The 22,194-nt window shown below is 45.2% G+C and overlaps 1 protein-coding gene across 2 annotated transcripts in view; it reads left to right on the top strand.

Annotated features, from left to right (window-relative positions):
• The first annotated feature begins 4,069 nt into the window (after window positions 1-4,069).
• Window positions 4,070-22,194, top strand: part of LOC147121714 (solute carrier family 53 member 1-like) — a 332,605-nt gene continuing 314,480 nt past the window's right edge. For both annotated transcript variants that reach the window (XM_085982159.1, XM_085982160.1), the window contains exon 1: window positions 4,070-4,142. In XM_085982159.1, coding sequence (XP_085838285.1) covers window positions 4,103-4,142 — 40 coding nt within the window. In that variant the 5' untranslated portion in view covers window positions 4,070-4,102. The remainder of the gene's footprint in view (window positions 4,143-22,194) is intronic.

Raw genomic sequence — 22,194 nt, forward strand, 5'->3', positions numbered from 1 at the left:
TGGGGTACCGCAGGGATCAGACCTTGGACCCCAGCTATTCACAATATATATTAATGATCTAGACGAGGGAACTAGATGTAATATCTCCAAATTTGCAGACGACACAAAGCTGGGTGGGCGTGTGTGCTGTGAGGAGGATGCCGAGAAACTCCAGGATGATTTGGACAGGTTGGGTGATTGGGCAGAAGCATGGCAGATGCAATATAACGTGGATAAATGTGAGGTTATCCACTTTGGTGGCAAAAACAGGAAGGCAGAGTGCGGGAAAGGCGGAGCGAGGCGAGAGCGGACCCTATTGTGATGGCGCCGATGAAGATGGCTGCCGTCCTTGTGGGCTCTGTGCGTACCAGGCAGCTAAGTGTCCTTTGCTGCTTGGTGCACTCGGCTCGCTGAGAAAAAAGCATTTCACTGACTGGATTTCACTTGTTGTATTTATTTGGTTATGTAACAAATAAAATTGAAATTGAAATTATCTGAATGGCAATAGATTGGGAGAAGGGGAAATGCAACGAGACCTGGGTGTCCTTGTGCACCAGTCGCTGAAGGTAAGCATGCAGGTGCAGCAGGCGGTTAAGAAGGCAAATGGTATGTTGGCCTTCGTAGCGAGAGGGTTTGAGTACAGGAACAAGGATGTCTTGCTGCAGTTGTACAGGGCCTTGGTGAGACCACATCTTGAGTATTGTGTGCAGTTTTGGTCGCCTTATCTGAGGAAGGATATTCTTGCCATGGAGGGAGTGCAGTGAAGATTCACCAGGCTGATACCTGGGATGGCAGGAATGACGTATGAGGAGAGATTGGGACGATTGGGCTTGTACTCGCTGGAGTTTAGAAGAATGAGAGAGGATCTCATTGAAACTTATAAAATTCTGACAGGACTGGACAGACTAGATGCAGGGAGGATGTTCCCGATGGTCGGGGAGTCCAGAACCAGGGGTCACAGTCTAAGGATAAGGGGTAAGCCTTTTAGGACAGAAATTAGGAATTTCTTCACCCAGAGAGTGGTGAACCTGTGGAATTCTCTACCACAGAAGGCAGTAGAGGCCAATACATTAAATATATTCAAGAAGGAGTTGGATATATTTCTTAAGGCTGAAGGGATCAAGGGGTATGGGGAGAAAGCAGGGACCGGGTACTGAATTTGGATGATCAGCCATGATCGCATTGAATGGCGGAGCAGGCTCGAGGGGCTGAATGGCCCACTCCTGCTCCTATCTTCTATGTTTCTATGTGACTTCACACTTCTAAAAGTTAAGATAAGGTCAGAGAGGTTGTTTGGCAGTAATTAAGACTGATCACGTTGTTACAAATTCACTTACACTTGAATGGATAAGCCCAAATTTTTCTGTTATGTTTAGTGGGTATCTATCACTTAAGTACCCCAACTCCATGCCCTTCCATATATTTGAATGTCAAGCTTCTTTGTGAGATACTGTGATAGCGAAGCTTCTGGTGGAGAAGTGCAACTCCGACAGCAACTTCCTGATTTCCGTGTTTAACTGCGCATGTGCTGTCCGATTTACTATTTAAAAACTATGAGCGCTGAAAGCCTCACCATTATTTTTAATGCAAAATCTGGCCAATATCTTTTCAATACAGTGTTGCCAATTACTCGTTATCAGGGGCAATACGTGAGAATGATTGAATGGAATGCCACTGAGTGGTTCAACCCACATTGTCGGGGTCTCGAGTCCATGCTAAAAGCTTATTTAGGTACTGTACAATCTAAAATTGCACCTAGTACAGTACAAAGGCTCATTATCTTAACTAATATTCTGCCCAACAACATTGCTTGTTTATCACAGATGCATTGTTTCCTGTCTTCCATTTTGAAACTTAATGAAGGAGCAGCCACTTAGCCATATTTTTAAAACAATAGCACGCTAAAACAATGAAACAATTAAATAGCCTTTTCTCATTTCACAGTTAATGTTCTGGCACCACAAACTGTTGTTTCATGCTGTTAAATAAAATAAATCACGCCCCTAGTTCAGCTAAAATGCAGTGCAAGCTGAGTGGAGTTTGCAACCTGCAGAATACTTCATACTTGCATTAAATTTATATACAAAAAAATAAACTGCAAATAATTAATTTTGCAGTTGATTTTTCCAACCAGAAACTGTCGTCTTAACAAATTCCTCATCAGGGATTCATCATGGTTATAAATTGGTCAACAGCTTGGTACCTGGCTGCCTTTAAGTACCGTTTAGCAATGTTCTTTAGAGTGCAGTGAACTGTAAACCACACTGCAGTAGGAAATTCTAATTGGCACTTAATTTTAAACAGGACAGTGGAAAAATCCTATAGCCATAAAACATTACAACACCCAATAAAGCATGGATTGAATATGCATCTAAAACTTTCCAAGTTAGAAGTGACGAATGAGGTGCTCTAATTCAGGTGAAGGAGAAAGGAGGATTTCTGAATTTGTAGATGTGTATGGAAAAGTGAGATTGATTCTGAAAGGCTTTTCAACAGCCTCACAAGATGAGGTTTTTTTTGCAGCTGGTGCATAATATGGATGAATGCAAAATTACGGCAAAGCAGATAACTTGTCAATCCTTGGAACCACCCCCTGTTAACGAAACTGTCTCATCTATGTTGTAAATTGGATTCATTAACAGGAGAGCACACAAAAATAAACCCATATATTAAAATGTATATTCTGCTAGCTTATTTTCTTTGTAGGTAATGGGTAAATTTATATTTACCATCTGCCTCTTCTGTCACCTGGTTCCTTGATTTTAGTGGGGCTGGGAACATAGGTTCACATCAAAATTTTGCCTTATGACTTTTTTAAAATGTGTCTGTTCATTTTTTTTAAAGCACATACTTGGTACAGGTAGACTATCCTTTATCCGAAAACCTCGGGACCAGCCGTGTTTCGGTTTTCGGAAAAGTTCGGATTTCGGAAGGTATTTTATAAGACTGGGAAATTTGTTGGGGGTGGGTCGGCGGGGGTCCGCGGGGGGGTCGGCGGGGGTCGGGGTCGGCGGGGGTCCGCGCGGGGGTCCGCGCGGGGGTCCGCGCGGGGGTCGGGGTCGGCGGGGGGGGGGTCCGCGGGGGGTCGTGCGCCACTCTGGTCATGTCGTGCGCACGACTTACGCTGAACTAAAAAACCTTCGGTTTTTAGAGGGTTTCGGTTTTCGGAAGTTCGGATAAAAGGTAGTCTACCTGTATTGCAGTGAAAAACTACTAACACCAAGCCGTTTTCAACATGCCCTTTCCTCAATTGTGTTCTAGTACTACAATTATTTTCCTGAACTTTGAGAAAATAGTATTTCATTTTCATATTTGTAATATTGGTGATAAGTACTGTGATGCTTGTTGGGAATATATCAGTTCCTTGGAAATTGAAGTAACAAAACTCCTCATCTTCATACCAGGAAATATTTTTTTGCTCTAGATTAGTCATAATCCATCATAAGTTGGCTTTGCTCGCACACAACTTCATCCTCTCCCTCCTCCAAGCAATGGTCTTACTTTGTTTTCTGAATGGTGGTATAAATGCAGCTGTCAGATTGTTGCTTGGGTATATATATTTTTAATTTTCTCCCTGTAATTTCTGGAGACAAAGACTCTTGATGCATATGATTCCATGGGTGTTGGCAGCCTTTCAGCACCTTACTTCACATGTGAGCTTAGGTGACAAGTGTCAGCCGGCTGTTTGACCTTGCAGAGCATCGTGGGCAAACCTTCTCACCCGATGACGTATTTGCACTTTCCATCAGGGGCCACAGGATAGCAGTCAGGAGCAGTAACCCTGGTTGATTTTTGATCTTCATTGACATCAATTGCAGCAGCTAGCTGAGATCGGCTAACTCCGCACAGACCAGCAATTGAACCTGGGAACTTCTGATATGTGAGATATAGTAATACACTAGACTGTGCATAGGCTGTCGGTGGCTCAATTGGCTTGTGATATCGGTAATGGAAGAAGGAGGTAGCTGAAACAAATAATTCATTATCAAGGAACTAAAGAGTAGGGAAACTATCACAAGAAATATAGTGACTTATTTATTGAAGTTTGGCTTTTAATCTTTCTGTTTAGAATTATAACAGGTGTTTAATTCTGAAATGTTTTGTACTACAGGCTTTCAAAGAGATGCTGTATGCAGCCCAAGACCAAGCACCATCTTTAGAAGGTAACGTGTTTTCATGTAATTCTGCTGATGAGCAAGCCTGCTTATTCCATCTGTTGAGTACAAAATTTAACATCTGCATACCAGTTTATGAAGTGATTCTGATACCAGTGTCACAGCATAATAAAAAATAAAACTGAAAATAAAATGGAGAGAAAACATTACATTGGAAGGGGGAACCTATTGGAGCTAAACTGGATTGATCTTTAATAATTGGAAGTTATATACTTTTCATGGAAAAATAATTCTGTTTAGTAATTCTACATTAATACCATGCTACAAGCTATTAGTCCACATAGTAGGAAGGAATTGAATAGGAGGCAAGTGGTTAAAGTTGGCTAAAGCAGACAATGTAAATAAAAAACAGGAAAAGCTGGAAATACTCAGCAGGTCAGGCAGCATCTGTGGGGAGAGAAACAGTTAACATTTCAGGTTGATGACCTTTTGTCAGAACATTTACAGACAATGTAAACATTGGTTGTGCATGGAGCTGTGGCATGGTGTCACTAGTGGGGCATCTGAGGGATCAACAATGAGGCAATTGCTGTTTTAAATGTATAAATGTTTTGGAGCTGGAGACGGTAGTCTTAAATTTGCAGATGATACCAAATTGTGTTTGTGGGTGGGGGGGGTGGTGGCGGGGGGTGAAGGGTGTTGAGCAATAGAGAAGAGGCGAAGCAAATGCAGAATGACCCGGAGAGTTTGGGAAGTGGACGATGCGTGATCAGTGGCATTTGATGTGGACAAATGCAAAGTAATGGCACTACATTGGGATCAGCAGAAAAATACTGATGAAAAATAAAGGATTTTTTTCATGAGTGCATGTACTGTGATTGTATAGCAATTTTTTTATACCCTACACATTCTGGCTGAGACAGCAAGAGAAGTTAAGGGCTTTCAATAAGGTCCCGCTTAAGAGATTAGCGTATAAAGTTAAGGCACATGGGATTGGGGGCAAGGTATTGACTTGGATAGAGAACTGGTTGGCAGACAGAAAGCAAAGAGTTGGAATAAACGGGTCTTTTTCCGAGTGGCAGGCAGTGACTAGTGGGGTACCGCAGGGATCGGTCCTTGGACCCCAGCTATTCACAATATATATTAATGATCTAGACAAGGGAACTAGATGTAATATCTCCAAGTTTGCAGACGACACAAAGCTGGGTGGGCGTGTGTGCTGTGAGGAGGATGCCGAGAAACTCCAGGATGATTTGGACAGGTTGGGTGATTGGGCAGAAGCATGGCAGATGCAATATAACGTGGATAAATGCGAGGTTATCCACTTTGGTGTCAAAAACAGGAAGGCAGATTATTATCTGGCAACAGATTGGGAGAAGGGGAAGTGCAATGAGCCCTGGGTGTCCTTGTGCATCAGTCGCTGAAGGTAAGCATGCAGGTGCAGCAGGCGGTTAAGAAGGCAAATGGTATGTTGGCCTTCGTAGCGAGAGGGTTTGAGTACAGGAACAAGGATGTCTTGCTGCAGTTGTACAGGGCCTTGGCGCGACCACATCTTGAGTATTGTGTGCAGTTTTGGTCACCTTCGCTGAGGAAGGATGTTCTTGCCATGGAGGGAGTTCAGCGAAGATTCACCAGGCTGATACCTGGGATGGCAGGAATGACGTATGAGGAGAGATTGGGCTTGTACTCGCTGGAGTTTAGAAGAATGAGAGGGGATCTCATTGAAACTTATAAAATTCTGACAGGACTGGACAGACTAGATGCAGGAAGGATGTTCCCGATGGTCGGGGGAGTCCAGAACCAGGGGTCACAGTCTAAGGATAAGGGGTAAGCCATTTAGGACAGAAATGAGGAGGAATTTCTTCACCCAGAGAGTGGTGAACCTGTGGAATTCTCTACCACAGAAGGCAGTAGAGGCCAATTCATTAAATATATTCAAGAAGGAGTTGGATATATTTCTTAAGGCTAAAGGGATATGGGGAGAAAGCAGGGACAGGGTACTGAATTTGGATGATCAGCCATGATCGCATTGAATGGCGGAGCAGGCTCGAGGGGCCGAATGGCCTACTCCTGCTCCTATCTTCAATGTTTCTAGGATGGCTCTTTCAGGTGAATGGGAGTCGAGGACCGTGTCCACATGCCTGTTTTTTTTCATTGTGTTTCTGAGTTGGTTTGGGTCTTAGACCTGCATAAAATAGGTTCTGGTCAATTTGGAGTTTTGTTCATCCTGCAGTTTATTTCACAGTATGGATGTCAAATTGTTCTAGAAAGTTACAGTGCACGGGCATCAGGGAAGGGGAGAGTTACCTGGACACTATGTTCCAGGAGGCAGTCACACCCCTTAGATTAAGTAGTACTTCAGAGTTTGTCAATGGTCAGGGACAGGAGGTTGTGACTGAGAGTCAGGAAGGCATGGGGACCCAGGATGCAGTGATGGCGGAGACTTGGCCCTTGCCTTTGACCAACAGGTATGAGGTACTTGCTACCTGTGTGGATGAGAACAAGGACTGCAGGGTGGATGAGCAAGCTAGCTATGGCACCATGGTGCAGGAGGCCATTCAAGTGGGGGAGTGAAAAGGAATGTAGTTGTGGTAGGGAATAGTACAGTCAGGGGAATAGATATTGTTCTCTGCAGATGCGACCGGGAGTTCCGAAGGTTGTGTTGCCTGCCCGGTCCCAGGGTTAAGGATATCTCGTTGCGGCTGGAGAAGAACTTGGAGTGGGAGGGGGAGGATCCAGTTGTCATGGTCCATGTAGGAACCAAGGACATAGGTAGAACTAGGAATGAGGTTCTGCTGAGGGAGGTTGAGAAGCTAGGATCCAAATTAAAAAGCAGAACCTCAAAGGTGGTAATCTCTGGATTGTTACCTGAGTGTGTGGGAGGAAGGGCTTTCAGTTCATGGGGCACTGGCATCAGTCCTGGGGAAAGAGGGAGCTGTTCCATTGGGACGGACTCCACTTAAATCGGGTTGGGACCCGTGTCCTGGCGAATCAAATAACTAGGGCAGTAGACCGGGCTTTAAACTAATGAAGGGGAGGTGGCAAGATTCAGGAAAGAGTACATTTAAAAGCAGGAAGAGAAATGTCAAGGCTGTAGAGCAGAGTAGAGCTTTGAGTAAAAATAAGCAGAGTGGGTCAGGAAGGGACAGAGAGAGTAACAATGGTAATAGGGCATCAGTGACTATCAGTTTGCTGATGATACAAAGTTAGGTGGGAAAGTAAGCTGTGAGGAGGACGCAAAGAGGCTACAGAGAGATATAGACAGGTTGACTGAGTGGGCAAGAACATGGCAAATGAATAACAATTTGGGGAAATATTAAGTTACTCACTTTGGTAGGAAAAACAAAAAATTAGCAGGGAATTAGGAAAGCAAATTGTATGTTAGCTTTTGTTACAAAGGGATTAGAGTATAAGAGTAAAGATGTCTTAACTGCAATTGTACAGGGCATTGGTGAGGCCACTGTGTACAGTTCTAGTCTCCTTACCGAACAAAAGACTTAGAAGATTCACTAGACTGCTTCCTGGGATGAGAGGATTGCCCTATGAGGAGAGATTGAGTAGACTAGGCCTATATTCTCTGGAGTTTAGAAGAATGAGAGGTAATCTAATTGAAACATATAAAATTTTTAAGGGGCTTGACAAGGTTAATGCTGGGAAAATGTTCCCCCTGGCTGGGGAATTTAGAACACGGGGTCACAGTCTCAGAATAAGGGGTCGGCCATTTAGGACTGAGTTGAGGAGAAATTTCTTCACTCAAAGGGTTGTGAATTTTTGGAATTCTCTACCCAGAGAGCTGTGGATGCTCAGTCTTTGAGCATATTTAAGACAGAGGTCGATAATTTTTTTGGGAACGAAGGGAATTAAGGGATATGGGGATTGTGTGGGAAGGTGGAGTTGAGGTAGAAGATCAGCCATGATCTTATTGAATGGCGGAGCAAGCTTGAAGGGCCAAATGGCCTACTCCTGCTCCTATTTCTTATGTTCTTAATAGTATGTGATCTTTTAATTCATCATCTCAAATTGTTTCTACCAACAGTACTTAACTAGTATTTTGATATAATGTTCGCTCCAAATGGAAGTTATAGAAGGGCACAATCTATAAATGCACTGCTGTGTTTTTCCACAGTTTAGGAGAGCATAAATGAAAATTTCTTGCATCCACCATTACACTTTACTGAAATCCTAGTAACAACGCTGAATAGTTTGGGGTCCATAAAATGTGAACCCATCTATGAAATGCACAATCGCAATTAACGAACGAAACCGTACGCCATTCTGGAAGTGCATTTTGTGCTTTTTCAGTATTGTGCTTGCTTTTGGCTGCCTTCCCACGTGAAATAGTGCTCCACATGAGCAGTCCATTTAGGTCAAGCGAGTTCTTGTAATTACTAGTGCGGCTGTCACTAATTAAACTTTGCTGACTTTTATATTTAAAAAAAAAAGCACCCTTTTAGCTTAGACCATGTAATGCAATATCCAAAATGGGACACTTCACTTTGGCAGTAGTAAGCTGTTCCACTGAGTCTGCAGCTTAACTATTGAGTGATTTAATTGATTAACAGCAGTCTATGATTAAGATCCACACTGCCCAACTCGCTGCTGAATCTCAACACTTGCTGCACACAAGATATTGACCGTTTTGCTTTAAGCAATGAAAAGTTAATGACACTTTTGCATTCTTTCTATGCAGTGAATGAGCATCACAAGTGTAAAATAGTTACTATTGTTAATTGAGAAGTGCTAGTGTTTTCCATTATTTTGGTGGAGTGCCATCAACAGGTCATAGAATTCCAGCCTCAATGAAAACGGTCGTCTTATAGCATGTCCAGCAAGGGTGGAATATTAGCAGTGCAGTTTCACACATCACTTCTGCCTGTGGAACTCATTCCAAGATGTAATTCATGGCTCAGTTGGTAGTACTCTCACCTCTGATGGTTTTGGGTTCAAGTCCTATTCCAGAGACTTGAGCTCATAATCCAGGATGACACTTCAGTGCAGTACTGAGGAAGTGCTGCACTGTCTGAGGTGTCTTTTGGATGAGACATTAAACTAAGGCCCTGTCTGCCCTCTCGGTGGATGTAAAAGATCCCATGGCGCTATTTGAAGAGGAGCAGGGGAGTTCTCCCCAGTGTCCTGGCCAACATTTATCCCTCGACCAACAGCACGAAAACAGATTATCCAGGCTTTATTTCATTGCTGTTTGTTGGACTTCGCTGTGCACAAATTTGCTGCCGCGTTTCCTATACTACAGCAGTGACTACACTTGGAAAAGTACTTCATTGGCTGTAAAGCGCTTGGGGACGTCCTGAGGTCATGAACGGCACTATATAAATGCAAGCTCTTTTTTCCCTTTTAGACAGTGCTGACACTCGGAACTCTATACCTAGTATGCAGAAGTTAAGATGCTGAGTTAACTGACGCTTGCTGAACCAAAGTTGCTGGAACATGTGCTGGGTTACGGGAAATATTGTCTAGTAATAACCCAGTACATTTTCTCCAAATGTTCCTGTTTTCTTAGCAACCAGGGTCAAATTCATGGAACAGCGGCCCTTGTTAGTTGTCTCCTATTCTATACCTAGGTGTTTGAGATTCTTTTCAACCTCGGTGTCTGATTTAGCCTTGAGCTGACTGTCTGACCTCAAGTCCTCTCCATCACAAAGACTGCCTACTTCCACCCCATTAATATTGCCCAGCTCTGCCCCGCCTCATCCCATCTGCTGCTGAAACATTCAGGCATGCTTTGTTTCCTCCAGATTCGACTATTCCAATGTTCTCCTGGCCAGCCTCATCTTCCACCCTCCATAAACTTGAGAGCTAATCCAAAACTCTGCTGCCTGTGTCCTAACTCACACCAAGTCCTGTTCACCCATCACCCCTGTGCTCGCTGACCTACAAGGCAAGGCCTCGATTTTAAAATTCTCATCCTAGTGTTAAAATCCCTCCCACAGCCTTGCTCCTCCCTATCTCTGTAACCTGCTCCAACCCTACAATCTTCCGAGAACTCTGCGTTCCTCCAGCTCTGGCCTCTTGTGCATCCCTCACTTCCTTTGCCCCACCATTGGTGACTGTGGCTTCAGCCGTAAGCTCTTAAATTCCCTCCTCAAACCTCTTCGCTTTTCCACTTCTCTCTCCTCCATTACGATGCTGCTTAAAAGCTACCTCTGTAACCAAGCTCCCTGTCCTAATGTCTCCTCCTTTGGTTCAGTATCAGTTTATGTCTGATCACGCACCTGCGAAGCACATTGGGACATTTTACTACATTAAAGGCGCTATATAAATGCAAGTTTATAATTAGGTCACTGGCTTATGGTGACTAAATCAATTTCTGTTTTTAATTCATAGACTTCTGGAAATTTTTTACCAGTTTTCTGAGGATTATCAATTCTATCCATTTTTCCATGAAAATCATAAACCGGTAGTGTTGAACATTAGTGACCATAATGAAGATATCCCTTATCTGGACTGCCTCAGATGGGGAGATGACATGGAGATAAGGGGGTCGATTTTAGTTCAGGTGCGGGGAATTGGCGGTTTCCCCAAATTTAGTGATTCCGACACGATTGTAAATGGGTCTGTGAGATTGATGCAAATTTAACACAATTGGCCAATTGATTTCCAGCGTGTGGGAAGCCTTGGCAATTGAGTATTTCCAGTCAGAAAGTCGCAGAATATGACGTCATCATTGCTGCTGCTTTTAAGGTCTACAGCAAGCCTTGCTTCCTCTGCAGGCTTCCAACCTTCAACATTAAGATGGCACAGGAGCCTGCAGGAGGAACGGCCAGATCTGCGCCCAAATTTGATGAGGCTTCACTACAGGCATTATTGGATGGTGCTAGGGCCCACAGGGAGGTCCTCTTCCCTTCTTCAGGGAGGAAGAGGCCTCCCAGCCAGACCACGGCTGTGTGGCTAGAGGTGGCAGGTCAAGTCAACTCCTTGGGGCTGACACGAAGAACGTGGTTGCAGTGCAGGAAAAGATTCCATGACCACCTTCGCACTGGAAAAGTAAGTACTGTATGAAGTTTCCATCACCCTCAATCTGTTCCCCATTGCCTTTCCTCACCAGCACTCAGCTTTAGCAACCTCTTCCTACACATCCCACTAGACACTCACATCCATGCACCCTTAGCCATTCCCTCTCTCTCTATGCTCACAATCACAGAACTATTCCACAATGCAGCCCTCACACTCCCTCTCACTCTGATGCTTTGAACACAACTGACTACACACAGGGAGGGCCCTTGGTCTTGCAACCTCACTCCATCTTTGTCTCCTTCTAAGTATGCTATGCAATCTCTGCATTCTCCTTCATTCTCACTCAACCTCCACTTGTCTCCCTCATTGCAGGAAAAGAGAGCTCACAACAGGAGAGAGTGAGCCAGGACAGGAGGAGGGCCGCCCTCATTAGCCCAGCTCACCCCCTGGGAGGAAGGTGTCCTGGAGATTTCCGGGGCTGACCGAGATGTGGACGTTGGGGAAGGACAGGCAGGAGCATCCCCGCAAGCTGGTAACAGAATAGTTTTCCATCTCTCTCATTGGCATTGCATGAGTCGCTGATAATGATTCTGAAGCTACATCATATGGACTTATCTTTTTCCTTGACTCCCCCACAGGACCATCGAGAGCCCCCGTCCCCACTCTGCAGGAGGAAGAGCCTGAGCAGCCAGACTCCTCAGAGGAATCTGCAACCTCTGAGGGCGCAGCGTCATCAGAAATAAGCGCATGCAGCACCAGCGCAGACACTCACACCTCGGTGGGACCTTCGGGACATAGAGTTGTCACCTGGTGTATCACAGCTCACAAGTGAGCATCAGCAGATTGTGGAGACAGGGACAGCAGTGGAGAGTCCTCGTCGGTGGACGCAGGACTCTGCCAGCTCGGCTCAGCTGCATGTCGACCCTCTGGGTCCATCCGTAAGATCAGAGGTGATGGAACTCCAGGCACAGATGCAGGAGTCTCTGGCAGGTTTTGTCTCCAGGGTCGCTGCGAGTGTGGAGCGAATGGAGGAGTCCATAGCGAACATGAGCAGAGCTTTGTGGAGCCAGTGGCGCATGAACACATCAACGCAGAAAGGATGGCTACCTACGTGGAAATGATTGCTGCCTCCGTGGTAAGGCTGGCTACGGTAGAGGAGAGGAGGGCTACGGCCATGGAGGAGGTTAGTCGCCAGGGTATGGAAAACATGGTGAGTGTTCAGAATAGAATGACATCTCTTGAGGAGCGATGGGCATCTATTGAACAGAGAAACCAGACCTTCATGGAAGTCCTTCTGAGTAGGACTGCCATTGCAGATACGGATCCCCATGGCCCCCCTGATGTGCAGCAAGCTACTCTCAAGCCACTTGCAGGCACTGAGGGGGACCTGACCCATGAGAGGGAGGTTGTTGGCAGACCTCAAGGAAGTGGGAGTTCCTTTCCAAGCGCTCACACTTCCATGCCACTGCAGAGCCCTTGGTCAGAGCACCGCCGGAGTCCACACCCAACGGAGATAGACGTCTCAACTCCTGCACAGCCGCAGGAGCAGCAGACTGCTGGCGAGCCCTCACATGCTCACCACCCCAGAGGACGCCTGCCAAAGGTGTTGAGACAGGAGCAGCAGGAAAGTGAGCAAGGGGCCTCCACATCTGCTGAAGCCACAGGGGAACCACTACGTAGGAGCATGCGTAAGAGGAAAATAAAGCACAAATAGTCACAAGGGTAGTCACTTGGGTGAAATGCTGTGTATTTTGGAAAAATGCCATCAGTTGTGTGTGTTTCATAAAAATTCTGATGGCAACTGCTGCAGTTCTGTCGTGTGTCATTTCGCGAATGGGGCTTTCACATTGAGGGCTTAGGATTACTTGCAGTTGTCAGGATGCTGGTCAAATAGCTCGGAATCCGCAGGGTTTGGCCATTGTCGATGCTCAGGTAAGAAGCTGCGAGGCAAAAGAGTTTGATTTACTAAGCTAAGCAAATCTGGCCAGGATGAGTGCGTTCCTTGCAACCCGGGCAGCAATGTTCTCGCATAATGCTGCCGCTGGTTGATGGGCCTCTGCAGGATGCTCGTTCTCGCCCTCCTCCTCCTCCGCCACCGCCATCACTATGGATCTGGTGGAACTGTGGCTGCAGTTGTAGCGCTCCTCAGCTTCGTTGGCTGGCCTCCTCAACGGCGTCATTAGCCAAGTCCTCAGGGGATAGCCCTTGTCTCCAAGTAGCCATCCGTGAAGTTGGTCTGGCGGACTGAATAGCGGAGGCACACTAGACTGGCGCATTATGAAGGAGTCATGGCAACTGCCAGGGTACTTGGCCCAAACATGCAAAATCTCCTCCTTGTGGTCACACACCAGCTGAACGTTAAGGGAGTGGAAGCCCTTGCGGTTGACAAAAATACCTGGATTGCGAGGGGGTGCCCTAAGGGCCACGTGTGCAGTCAATGACGCCCTGCACCCTTGGAAAGTCTGCCAGATGACCTAATCCAACCGCTCGCGCTGTCACATTTGCGCAATCCCTGGTGAAATGGATGTGATTGTGCGCGAGGGCAAAGCGGGCATCGGTTACCTGCGTGATGCAAGTGTGTGCGGCCGACTGGGAGATGCCACCGATGTCTGCTGCTGATTCCTGGAATGAGCCTGAGGCAAAAAAGTTGAGTGCGGTGGTGACTTTGATGGCCACTGGTAAGGAGTGTCCACCTGGTCCTCTGGGCTGCAGGTCTTGCTGTATCATTGCGCAGATGTCAGTCACCACCTGTCGCGAAAGTCGGAGCCGCCTTTGGCACTGCTGCTCAGTCATGTTGAGGTAGCTGACCCTGTGTCTGTAGACCCTGTTTGGGGGGTATCTCCTGCGCCGATGGGCTTCCATGCGATGGCCCCTTCTGGCCTGTGCTTCCCCAGGTGGGTGAGCAGCAGCCTATCGCTCCTGCTGCTGCTGTTGCTGGTGCTGCTGTTGCTGTTGTGCCTGATTCTGCTGCTGGCGCGCCTGGTGCTGGAGGTCCTCTAATGCCAAGAAGGGAAGGAAAAAAAGGCCTCCCATGCTTCTGGTAGGTGCCTCAGTTGAGGAAGCGCTGAGTGAGGGTGGCGAGAGGGGTCTCGCAGGAGGTCACTGGAGAAGTGTGTGAGGCTACAACCTTCCACAGGTGTGGCTAGGCCTGGTGAAAGTTCCCCCAGACCTGAGACAAAGTCCTGCCACCTGCAAATGATGACTGATCAAATATCCTCTTTAATGTTGGACCTGCAGCTGATGGTCAACAAGCCAATAGTGCTCACGCCAGGTTTCACAGGCATGATCCCCACCAGGCGTGTTTTACGTGGGAAAAGGGTTAAACAGGCAAGGGCCTGTTAAAATGGGATTATAAAGGCCAATTAGTACTGTTTAAGGGCCCTAAAGACCAGTCCCGCCTGTTGCAGGCGGGACTGATTCGGGTCAATCAGACACACCTAGGTTAAAATGACGTGCAGGCGGGAGGGGGGTCGTGACCCCTAGGTTTTGCGATTTTTAACCCCCCGCACACCTAAAAGCCCGCCTCACGGCCCAATGAAAATCGAGACCAAGGTTTCTTCTAGGAAATGAGCCATAATCCACAAAAAATAAATTGGATATTGCAAGATGGGCTTAGAAGCCTAAATTTCACAAGTTTAATTCTAGGAATGCTAAATCCTCTAGGAAATTCAGATTTGAATGCTGCACTCAGAATGCTGGCAAAAAAATATTGTCACATAGCTTTTGGAATTGTATAAATGTGTAGGACCAGTGTATATCATCTTACGTCAGTATTTGAAATATAAAACTGACCCCAATGACCAGTAATTATCCAACTGCATATGGTGGCACATGGTGCTAGTAGGGGCCTGGAGCTAGTGAAATTCACTGATATACATCCCTGGCTGTGTTGTGTAACTGGCTCATCTTGTACTTGTATACCTGAATAAAACATCTTTTTTTCCCCGGTTGGTTTAAAGTGGTATTTCTTGTTACCATTATGGCTTAACATGTCTGTGAGATATGGAAAATATCCTTATTTTGTTTCTCCCTGGTCACTTGTAAGATATCTTTTGTATTCCAGAAATGGAAATATGGTTCTATATACAGTAGTTGTTTTGATGCAGCTGTTCTGCTGTAGTCCGTTGAGGTTATATAGTGAGTTTAATTATTCCTTTTTGTTTTGTCGCTGTTGATCTTCTTAACCATAGCAATGTTGTTTGTGAGACAGGATGTGATGGGCTCCGCCAAAGACTAGAAATTCCTTTCTGAAGATTAATTAAACCTTCAAAGCTCTGGAATGAAACAATTGTTTGATACCAGGGCTTGAAATTAGAGAGGGATAAGAGGGACCGAGTGTTAAAAGCAACAGCTTCTATAAACCTTTCAGGGGAGTTAAATTTATCTCTCACTGCAGCTCTGCTTTAACAGTACTGTAATCCCATATTATTCCCTGTGCCAACAAAGGATACTATCTTCCCTGGGGTCTTCTCCAGCTTTTAGGAGATTTTACAATTCAAATCATGGTCTCCTAAGTTAAAATTTGATCAAAGTCTAAATCATTCTTTTGGTAGCAGGCCAGGTAGATAAGGTGGTTAAGAAGGCATACGGAATGCTTGCCTTTATTAGCCGTGGCATAGAATACAAGAGCAGGGGGGTTATGCTTCAACTGTATAAAACACTAGTTAGGCCTCCGCTAGAGTACTGCGTGCAGTTCTGATCACCACATTACAGGAAAGATGTGATTGCACTAGAGAGAGTACAGAGGAGATTTACAAGGATGTTGCCGGGAGTAGAGAATCTTAGCTATGAGAAAAGACTGGATAAGCTGGGTCTGTTTTCCTTGGAACAGAGGAGGCTGAGAGGAGACCTTTATTGAGGTGTATAAAATTATGAGGGGCATAGATAAAGTGGATAGAAAGGACTTATTTCCCTTAGCAGAGGGGTCAAAAACCAGGGGGCACAGATTTAAAGTAATTGGTGGAAGGTTTAGAGGGGATTTGAGGGGAAATTTCTTCACCCAGAGGGTTGTGAGGGTCTGAAACTCACTGCCAGAAAGGGTGGTAGAGGCAGGAACCCTAACCACATTTAAAAAGTACTTGGATGTGCACTTGGGCTGCTCTAACCTGCAGAGCTACGGACCTGGAGCTGGGAAATGGGATTAGGCTGGATAGCTGTTTGTTGGCCGGCGCGGACACGATGGGCCAAAATGGCCTCCTTTCGTGCTGTAACTTTCTATGATTTACCCGTAGTATTTCTTGGCTAAGAAATTTTCACCTCCCTCTCTAAAAGCCAAGCTACAGTTATACTTTCAAAATAAAAGGCAGAAGCTGTAATGGTGGAAATCTGAAATAAAAACAATATGCTTGAAAAACATGGCAGGACCATCAGCATCGTAAAGAGAAAGAATGATTAATCTTTCATAAGATAATTATGGATGAGCAAAGTAATTGAACTCATCTAGGTTCATCTGCTCAGAAAAACGCTAATGATTCCACTGCTCTATCCAGGTGTTTTTCATTCCATAGAAACATAGAAGATAGGAGCAGGAGTAGGCTATTCGGCCCCTCGAGCCTGCTTCGCCATTCAATGAGATCATGGCTGATCACCCAAATTCAGTACCCTGTCCCTGCCTTCTCCCCATATCCCTTGATCTCTTTAGCCTCAAGAAATATATCTAATTCCTTCTTGAATATATTTAATGAATTGGCCTCAACTGCCTTCTGTGGTAGAGAATTCCACAGGTTCACCACTCGTTGGGTGAAGAAATTCCTCTTCATCTTTGTCCTAAATGGCTTACCCCTTATCCTTAGACTGTGACCCCTGGTTCTGGACTCCCCGGCCATCGGGAACATCCTTCCTGCATCTAGTCTGTCTAGTCCTGTTAGAATTTTATAAGTTTCAATGAGATCCCCTCTCATTCTTCTAAACTCCAGCGAGTATAAGCCCAATCGACCCAATCTCTTCTCATATGTCATTCCTGCCATCCCAGGTAGCAGTCTGGTGAATCTTCGCTGCACTCCCTCCATGGCAAGAACATCCTTCCTCAGATAAGGCGACCAAAACTGCACACAATACTCAAGATGTGGTCTCACCAAGGCCCTGTACAACTGCAGCAAGACATCCTTGATCCTGTATTCGAACCCTCTTGCTACGAAGGCCAACATACCATTTGCCTTCTTAACCGCCTGCTGCACCTGCATGCTTACCTTCAGCGACTGGTGCACAAGGACACCCAGGTGTCGTTGCATTTCCCCTTCTCCCAATCTATTGCTGTTCAGATAATAATCTGCCTTCCTGTTTTTGCCACCAAAGTGGATAACCTCGCATTTATCCACATATGGCAGATGCAGTATAATCACCCGACCGGTCCAAATCATCCTGGAGTTTCTCGGCATCCCCCTCACAGCACACACGCCCACCCAGCTTTGTGTCGTCTGCAAACTTGGAGATATTACATCTAGTTCTCTTGTCTAGATCATTAATATATATTGTGAATAGCTGGGGTCCAAGGACTGATCCCTGCGGTACCCCACTAGTCACTGCCTGCCACTCGGAAAAAGACCCGTTTATTCCAACTCTTTGCTTCCTGTCTGCCAACCAGTTCTCTATCCAAGTCAGTACCTTGCCCCCAGTCCCATGTGCCTTAACTTTACACGCTAATCTCTTATGTGGGACCTTATCGAAAGGCTTCTGAAAGTCCAAATACACCACATCCACTGGTTCTCCCTTATCTATTTTATCAGTTACATCCTCAAAAAATTCCAGTAGATTAGTCAAGCATGATTTTCCTTTTGTAAATCCATGTTGACTTTGTCCGATCCTGTCACTGTTTTCCAAGTGCTCTGCTATTACATCTTTTATAATGGACTCTAGCATTTTCCCCACTACCGATGTCAGGCTTACCGGTCTATAATTCCCTGTTTTCTCTCTACCACCATTTTTGAATAGTTGGGTAACATTAGCTACCCTCCAATCCATGGGAACTGTTCCAGAGCCTATAGAATTTTGGAAGATGACCCGCAATGCATCTACTATTTCTAGGGCCACTTCCTTAAGTACCCTAGGATGTAGATTATCAGGCCCTGGGGATTTATCGGCCTTCAATCCCATCAATTTCCCTACAAATACTGATTTCATTCAGTTCCACCCTCTCATTAGACCCTATGTTCCTCGACATCTCTGGGAGTTTATTTGTGTCCTCCTTTGTGAAGACAGAACCAAAGTATGTATTTAACTGGTCAGCCATTTCTTTGTTCCCCATTATAAATTCCCCTGATTCTGACTGCAAGGGACCTACGCTTGACTTCACCAATCCTTTTCTCTTCACATATCTATAGAAGCTTTTACAGTCAGTTTTTATGTTCCCTGCAAGCTTACACTCATACTCTATTTTCCCCCTCTTAATTAATCCCTTTGTCCTCCTTTGACTCCTAAACTGCTCCCAATCCTCAGGTTTGCTGCTTTTTCTGGCGAATTTATATGTCCTCTCCTTGGATCTTATGCTATTTCTAATTTCCCTTGTTAGCCACGGTTGATTCACCTTTTTTGTTTTATTTTTATGCCAAACAGGGATGAACAAATTCTGTAGTTCATCTATGTGATCTTTAAATGTTTGCCATTGCCTATCCACCGTCAACCCTTTGAGTAACATTCCCCAATCAATCCTACCCAACTCGCGCTTCATACCATCGCAGTTTCCTTTATTTAAATTCAGGACCCTAGTCTCTGAGTCAACTACTTCACTCTCCATCTTAATGAAGAATTCAATCATATTATGATCGCTCCGCCCCAAGGGGCCTCGCACAACAAGATTGCTAATTATTCCTTTTTCATTACATAATACCCAGTCTAAGATGGCCTGATCTCTAGTTGGTTCCTCGACATATTGGTCCAGGAAACTATCCCGTATACACTCCAGGAATTCCTCCTCCACAGTATTGTTACTAATTTGGTTAGCCCAATCTATATGTAGATTAAAGTCGCCCATGATAACTGCTGTGCCCTTATTGCACGCGTCTCTAATTTCCCGTTTAATGCCATTCCCAAACTCCGCATTACTGTTTGGGGGTCTGTATACAACTCCCACTAACGTTTTCTGCCCCTTGGTATTTCTGAGCTATACCCATACATATTCCACATCATCAGAGCTTCCTTACAATTGTTTTAATCTCCTCTTTAACCAGCATTGCTACCCCACCTCCTTTTCGCCTGTCTTTCCTGAATATTGAATACCCCTGGATGTTCAGTTCCCAGCCCTGGTCACCCTGGAGCCACATTTCCGTAATCCCAATCGTATCATATCCGTTTACATCTATTTGTGCAGCTAATTCATCCACCTTATTACGAATGTATTGTTCACTCTTTCATCGGATCATAGAATGGTTACAGCACGGAAGAAGGCCATTCGACTGGTCGAGCACGTGCCGAATCTCAGCTAGTCCCACTCCCCTGCCCTTTCCCCATAGCCTTGCAATTTTTTTCCCTTCAGATACTTATCTAATTCCCTTTTGAAGGATAAGATTGAGTCTGCCTCCACCACCCTTTCAGGAAGTGCATCCAGATCTTAACCACTCGCTGCGTAAAAAAGTTTTTTCTTATGTCGGCTTTGTTTTTTTTTAGAAGAAACATAGAAAAATAGGAGCAGGAGTAGGCCATTTGGCCCTTCGAGCCTGCTCCGCCATTCAATATGTTCATGGCTGATCCTCTATCTCAATACCATATTCCCGCTCTCTCCCCATACCCCTTGACGCCTTTTGCGTCTAGAAATCTATCTATCTCCTTCTTAAATATATTCAGTGACTTGGCCTCCACAGCCTTCTGTGGTAGAGAATTCCATAGGTTCACCACCCTCTGCGTGAAGAAACTTCTCCTCTCAGTCCTAAATGTCCTACCCTGTATCCTGAGACTGTGACCCCTTGTTCTAGAACCCCCAGCCAGGGGAAACATCCTCCCTGCATCCAGCCGGTCTAGCCCTGTCAGAATTTTATACGTTTCAATGAGATCCCCTCTCATTCTTCTAAACTCTAAACTTCTAAACTCTAGTGAATACAGGTCTAGTCAACCGAATCTCTCCTCATACAACAGTTCTGCCAACCCAGGAATCAGTCTGGTGAACCTTTGCTGCACTCCCTCTATGGCAAGTTTATCCTTTCTTAGGTAAGGAGACCAAAACTGCACACACTACTCCAGGTGTGGTCTCACCAAGGCCCTGTATAACTGTAGTAAGACATCCTTGCTCCTGTACTCAAATTTTGCCAATCACCTTAAATCTGTGTCCTCTGGTTCTTGACCCTTTTGCCAATGGGAACAGTTTCTCTCTATCTACTGTGTCCAGACCCCTCATGATTTTGAACACCTCTATCAAATCTCCTCTCAATCTTCTCTGCTCCAAGGAGAACAACTCGTAGCCTCGCCAGTCTATCAACGTAACTGAAGTCACTCATTCCTGGAATCAATTTCGTAAATCTTTTCTGCACCTTCTCTAAGGCTTTCACATCCTTCCTAAAGTGTGGTGCCCAGAATTGGACACAGTACTCCAGTTGGGGCCGAACCAGTGTTTTATACAGGTTCTTCATAATTTCCACAGTTTTGTACTCTATACCTCTATTTATGAAGCCCAGGATCCCGTAAGCCTTTTAAACTGCTTTCTCAACCTGCCCTGCCACCTTCAACGATACGTGCACACATACCCCCCAGGTCTCTCTGTTCATGCATCCCCTTTAGGATTGTATCATTCAATTTATATGTCCTCTCCCCATTCTTTCTACCAAAATGTATCACTTCACACTTTTCTGCGTTAAACTTCATCTGCCACGTGTCTGCCCATTTCGCCAGCCTGTCTATGTCTTCCTGAAGTCTATCACTCTCCTCCTCACTGTTCACTATACTTCCAAGTTTTGTGTCATCTGCAAATTTTGAAATTGTGCCCTGTACACCCACGTTCAAGTCATTAATATATATCAAGAAAAGCAGTGGTCCTAGAACCGACCCCTGGGGAAAACCACTGTATATATTCTTCCAGTCCGAAAAATAACCGTTCACCACTACTCTCTGTTTCCTGTCACTTAGCCAATTTTGTATCCATGTTGCCACTGTCCTTTTTATTCCATGGGCTTCAACTTTGCTGGCAAGCCTATTATGTGGCACTTTGTTGAACGTCTTTTGGAAATCCATGTGCACTACGTCAACCGCATTGCCCTCATCAACCCTCTCTGTTACCTCATCAAAAAACTCGATCACATTGGTTAAACACGATTTGCCTTTAACAAATCCGTGCTGGCTTTCCTTAATTAATCCACACCTATCCAAGTGACTCTTAATTTTGCCCCTGATTACCGTTTCTAAAAGCTTCCCCACTACCGAGGTTAAACTGACTGACCTGTAGTTGCTAGGTTTATCTTTACACCCTTTTTTGAACAATGGTGTAATATTTGCAATTCTCCAGTCCTCTGGCACCGCCCCTGTGTCAATGGAGGATTGGAATATTACGGCCAATACCTCAATTCCCTCCGCATCCTTGGATGCATCCTGTCCACTCTTGGTGATTTATCTACTTTTAAGTACAGCCAGCCTTTCTAATACCACCTCTTTTATCAATTTTTATCCTATCAAGTGTCTCCGCTGCCTCCTCCTTTACTATGTCTATTGCAGCATCGTCTTCCTTGGTGAAGATAGATGCAAAGTACTCATTTAGTACCTCAGCCATACCCTCTGCCTCCATGCATAGGTCTCCTTTTTGGTCCCTAATTGGCCCCACCCTTCCTCTTCCTACCCTTTTACTATTTATATGCCTTTAGAAGACTTTTGAATTCCCTTTTATGTTGGCTGCCATTCTATTCTCATACCTTCTCTTTGCCCCTCTTATTTTCTTTTTCACTTCTCTGACCTTTCTATATACTGTATAGCCTGATTCTCAGATGTATTTGCAACATGACACCTGTCATACGTGCGCTTATTCTGCTTCATCAATTCAATTTTATTTGCCATATATATGTACTAGTACAATGGAATGCTTACTCCCCGTAGGGACACGTCAGCTATTTTTACAGCGCCGTGTTCAGAAAGTCAATTCTTTGGCATCCAGTGGCAGTGGGAGCACGATGTCCCTCAGCCGCTCCGTCCTCCTCGTCACCGCGGCCTCCTCCTC

This window comes from Somniosus microcephalus, chromosome 3 (assembly GCF_052327205.1).
Source record: "Somniosus microcephalus isolate GS21.2 chromosome 3, FLI_Smic_1.0, whole genome shotgun sequence".
Classification (NCBI taxonomy): domain Eukaryota; kingdom Metazoa; phylum Chordata; class Chondrichthyes; order Squaliformes; family Somniosidae; genus Somniosus; species Somniosus microcephalus.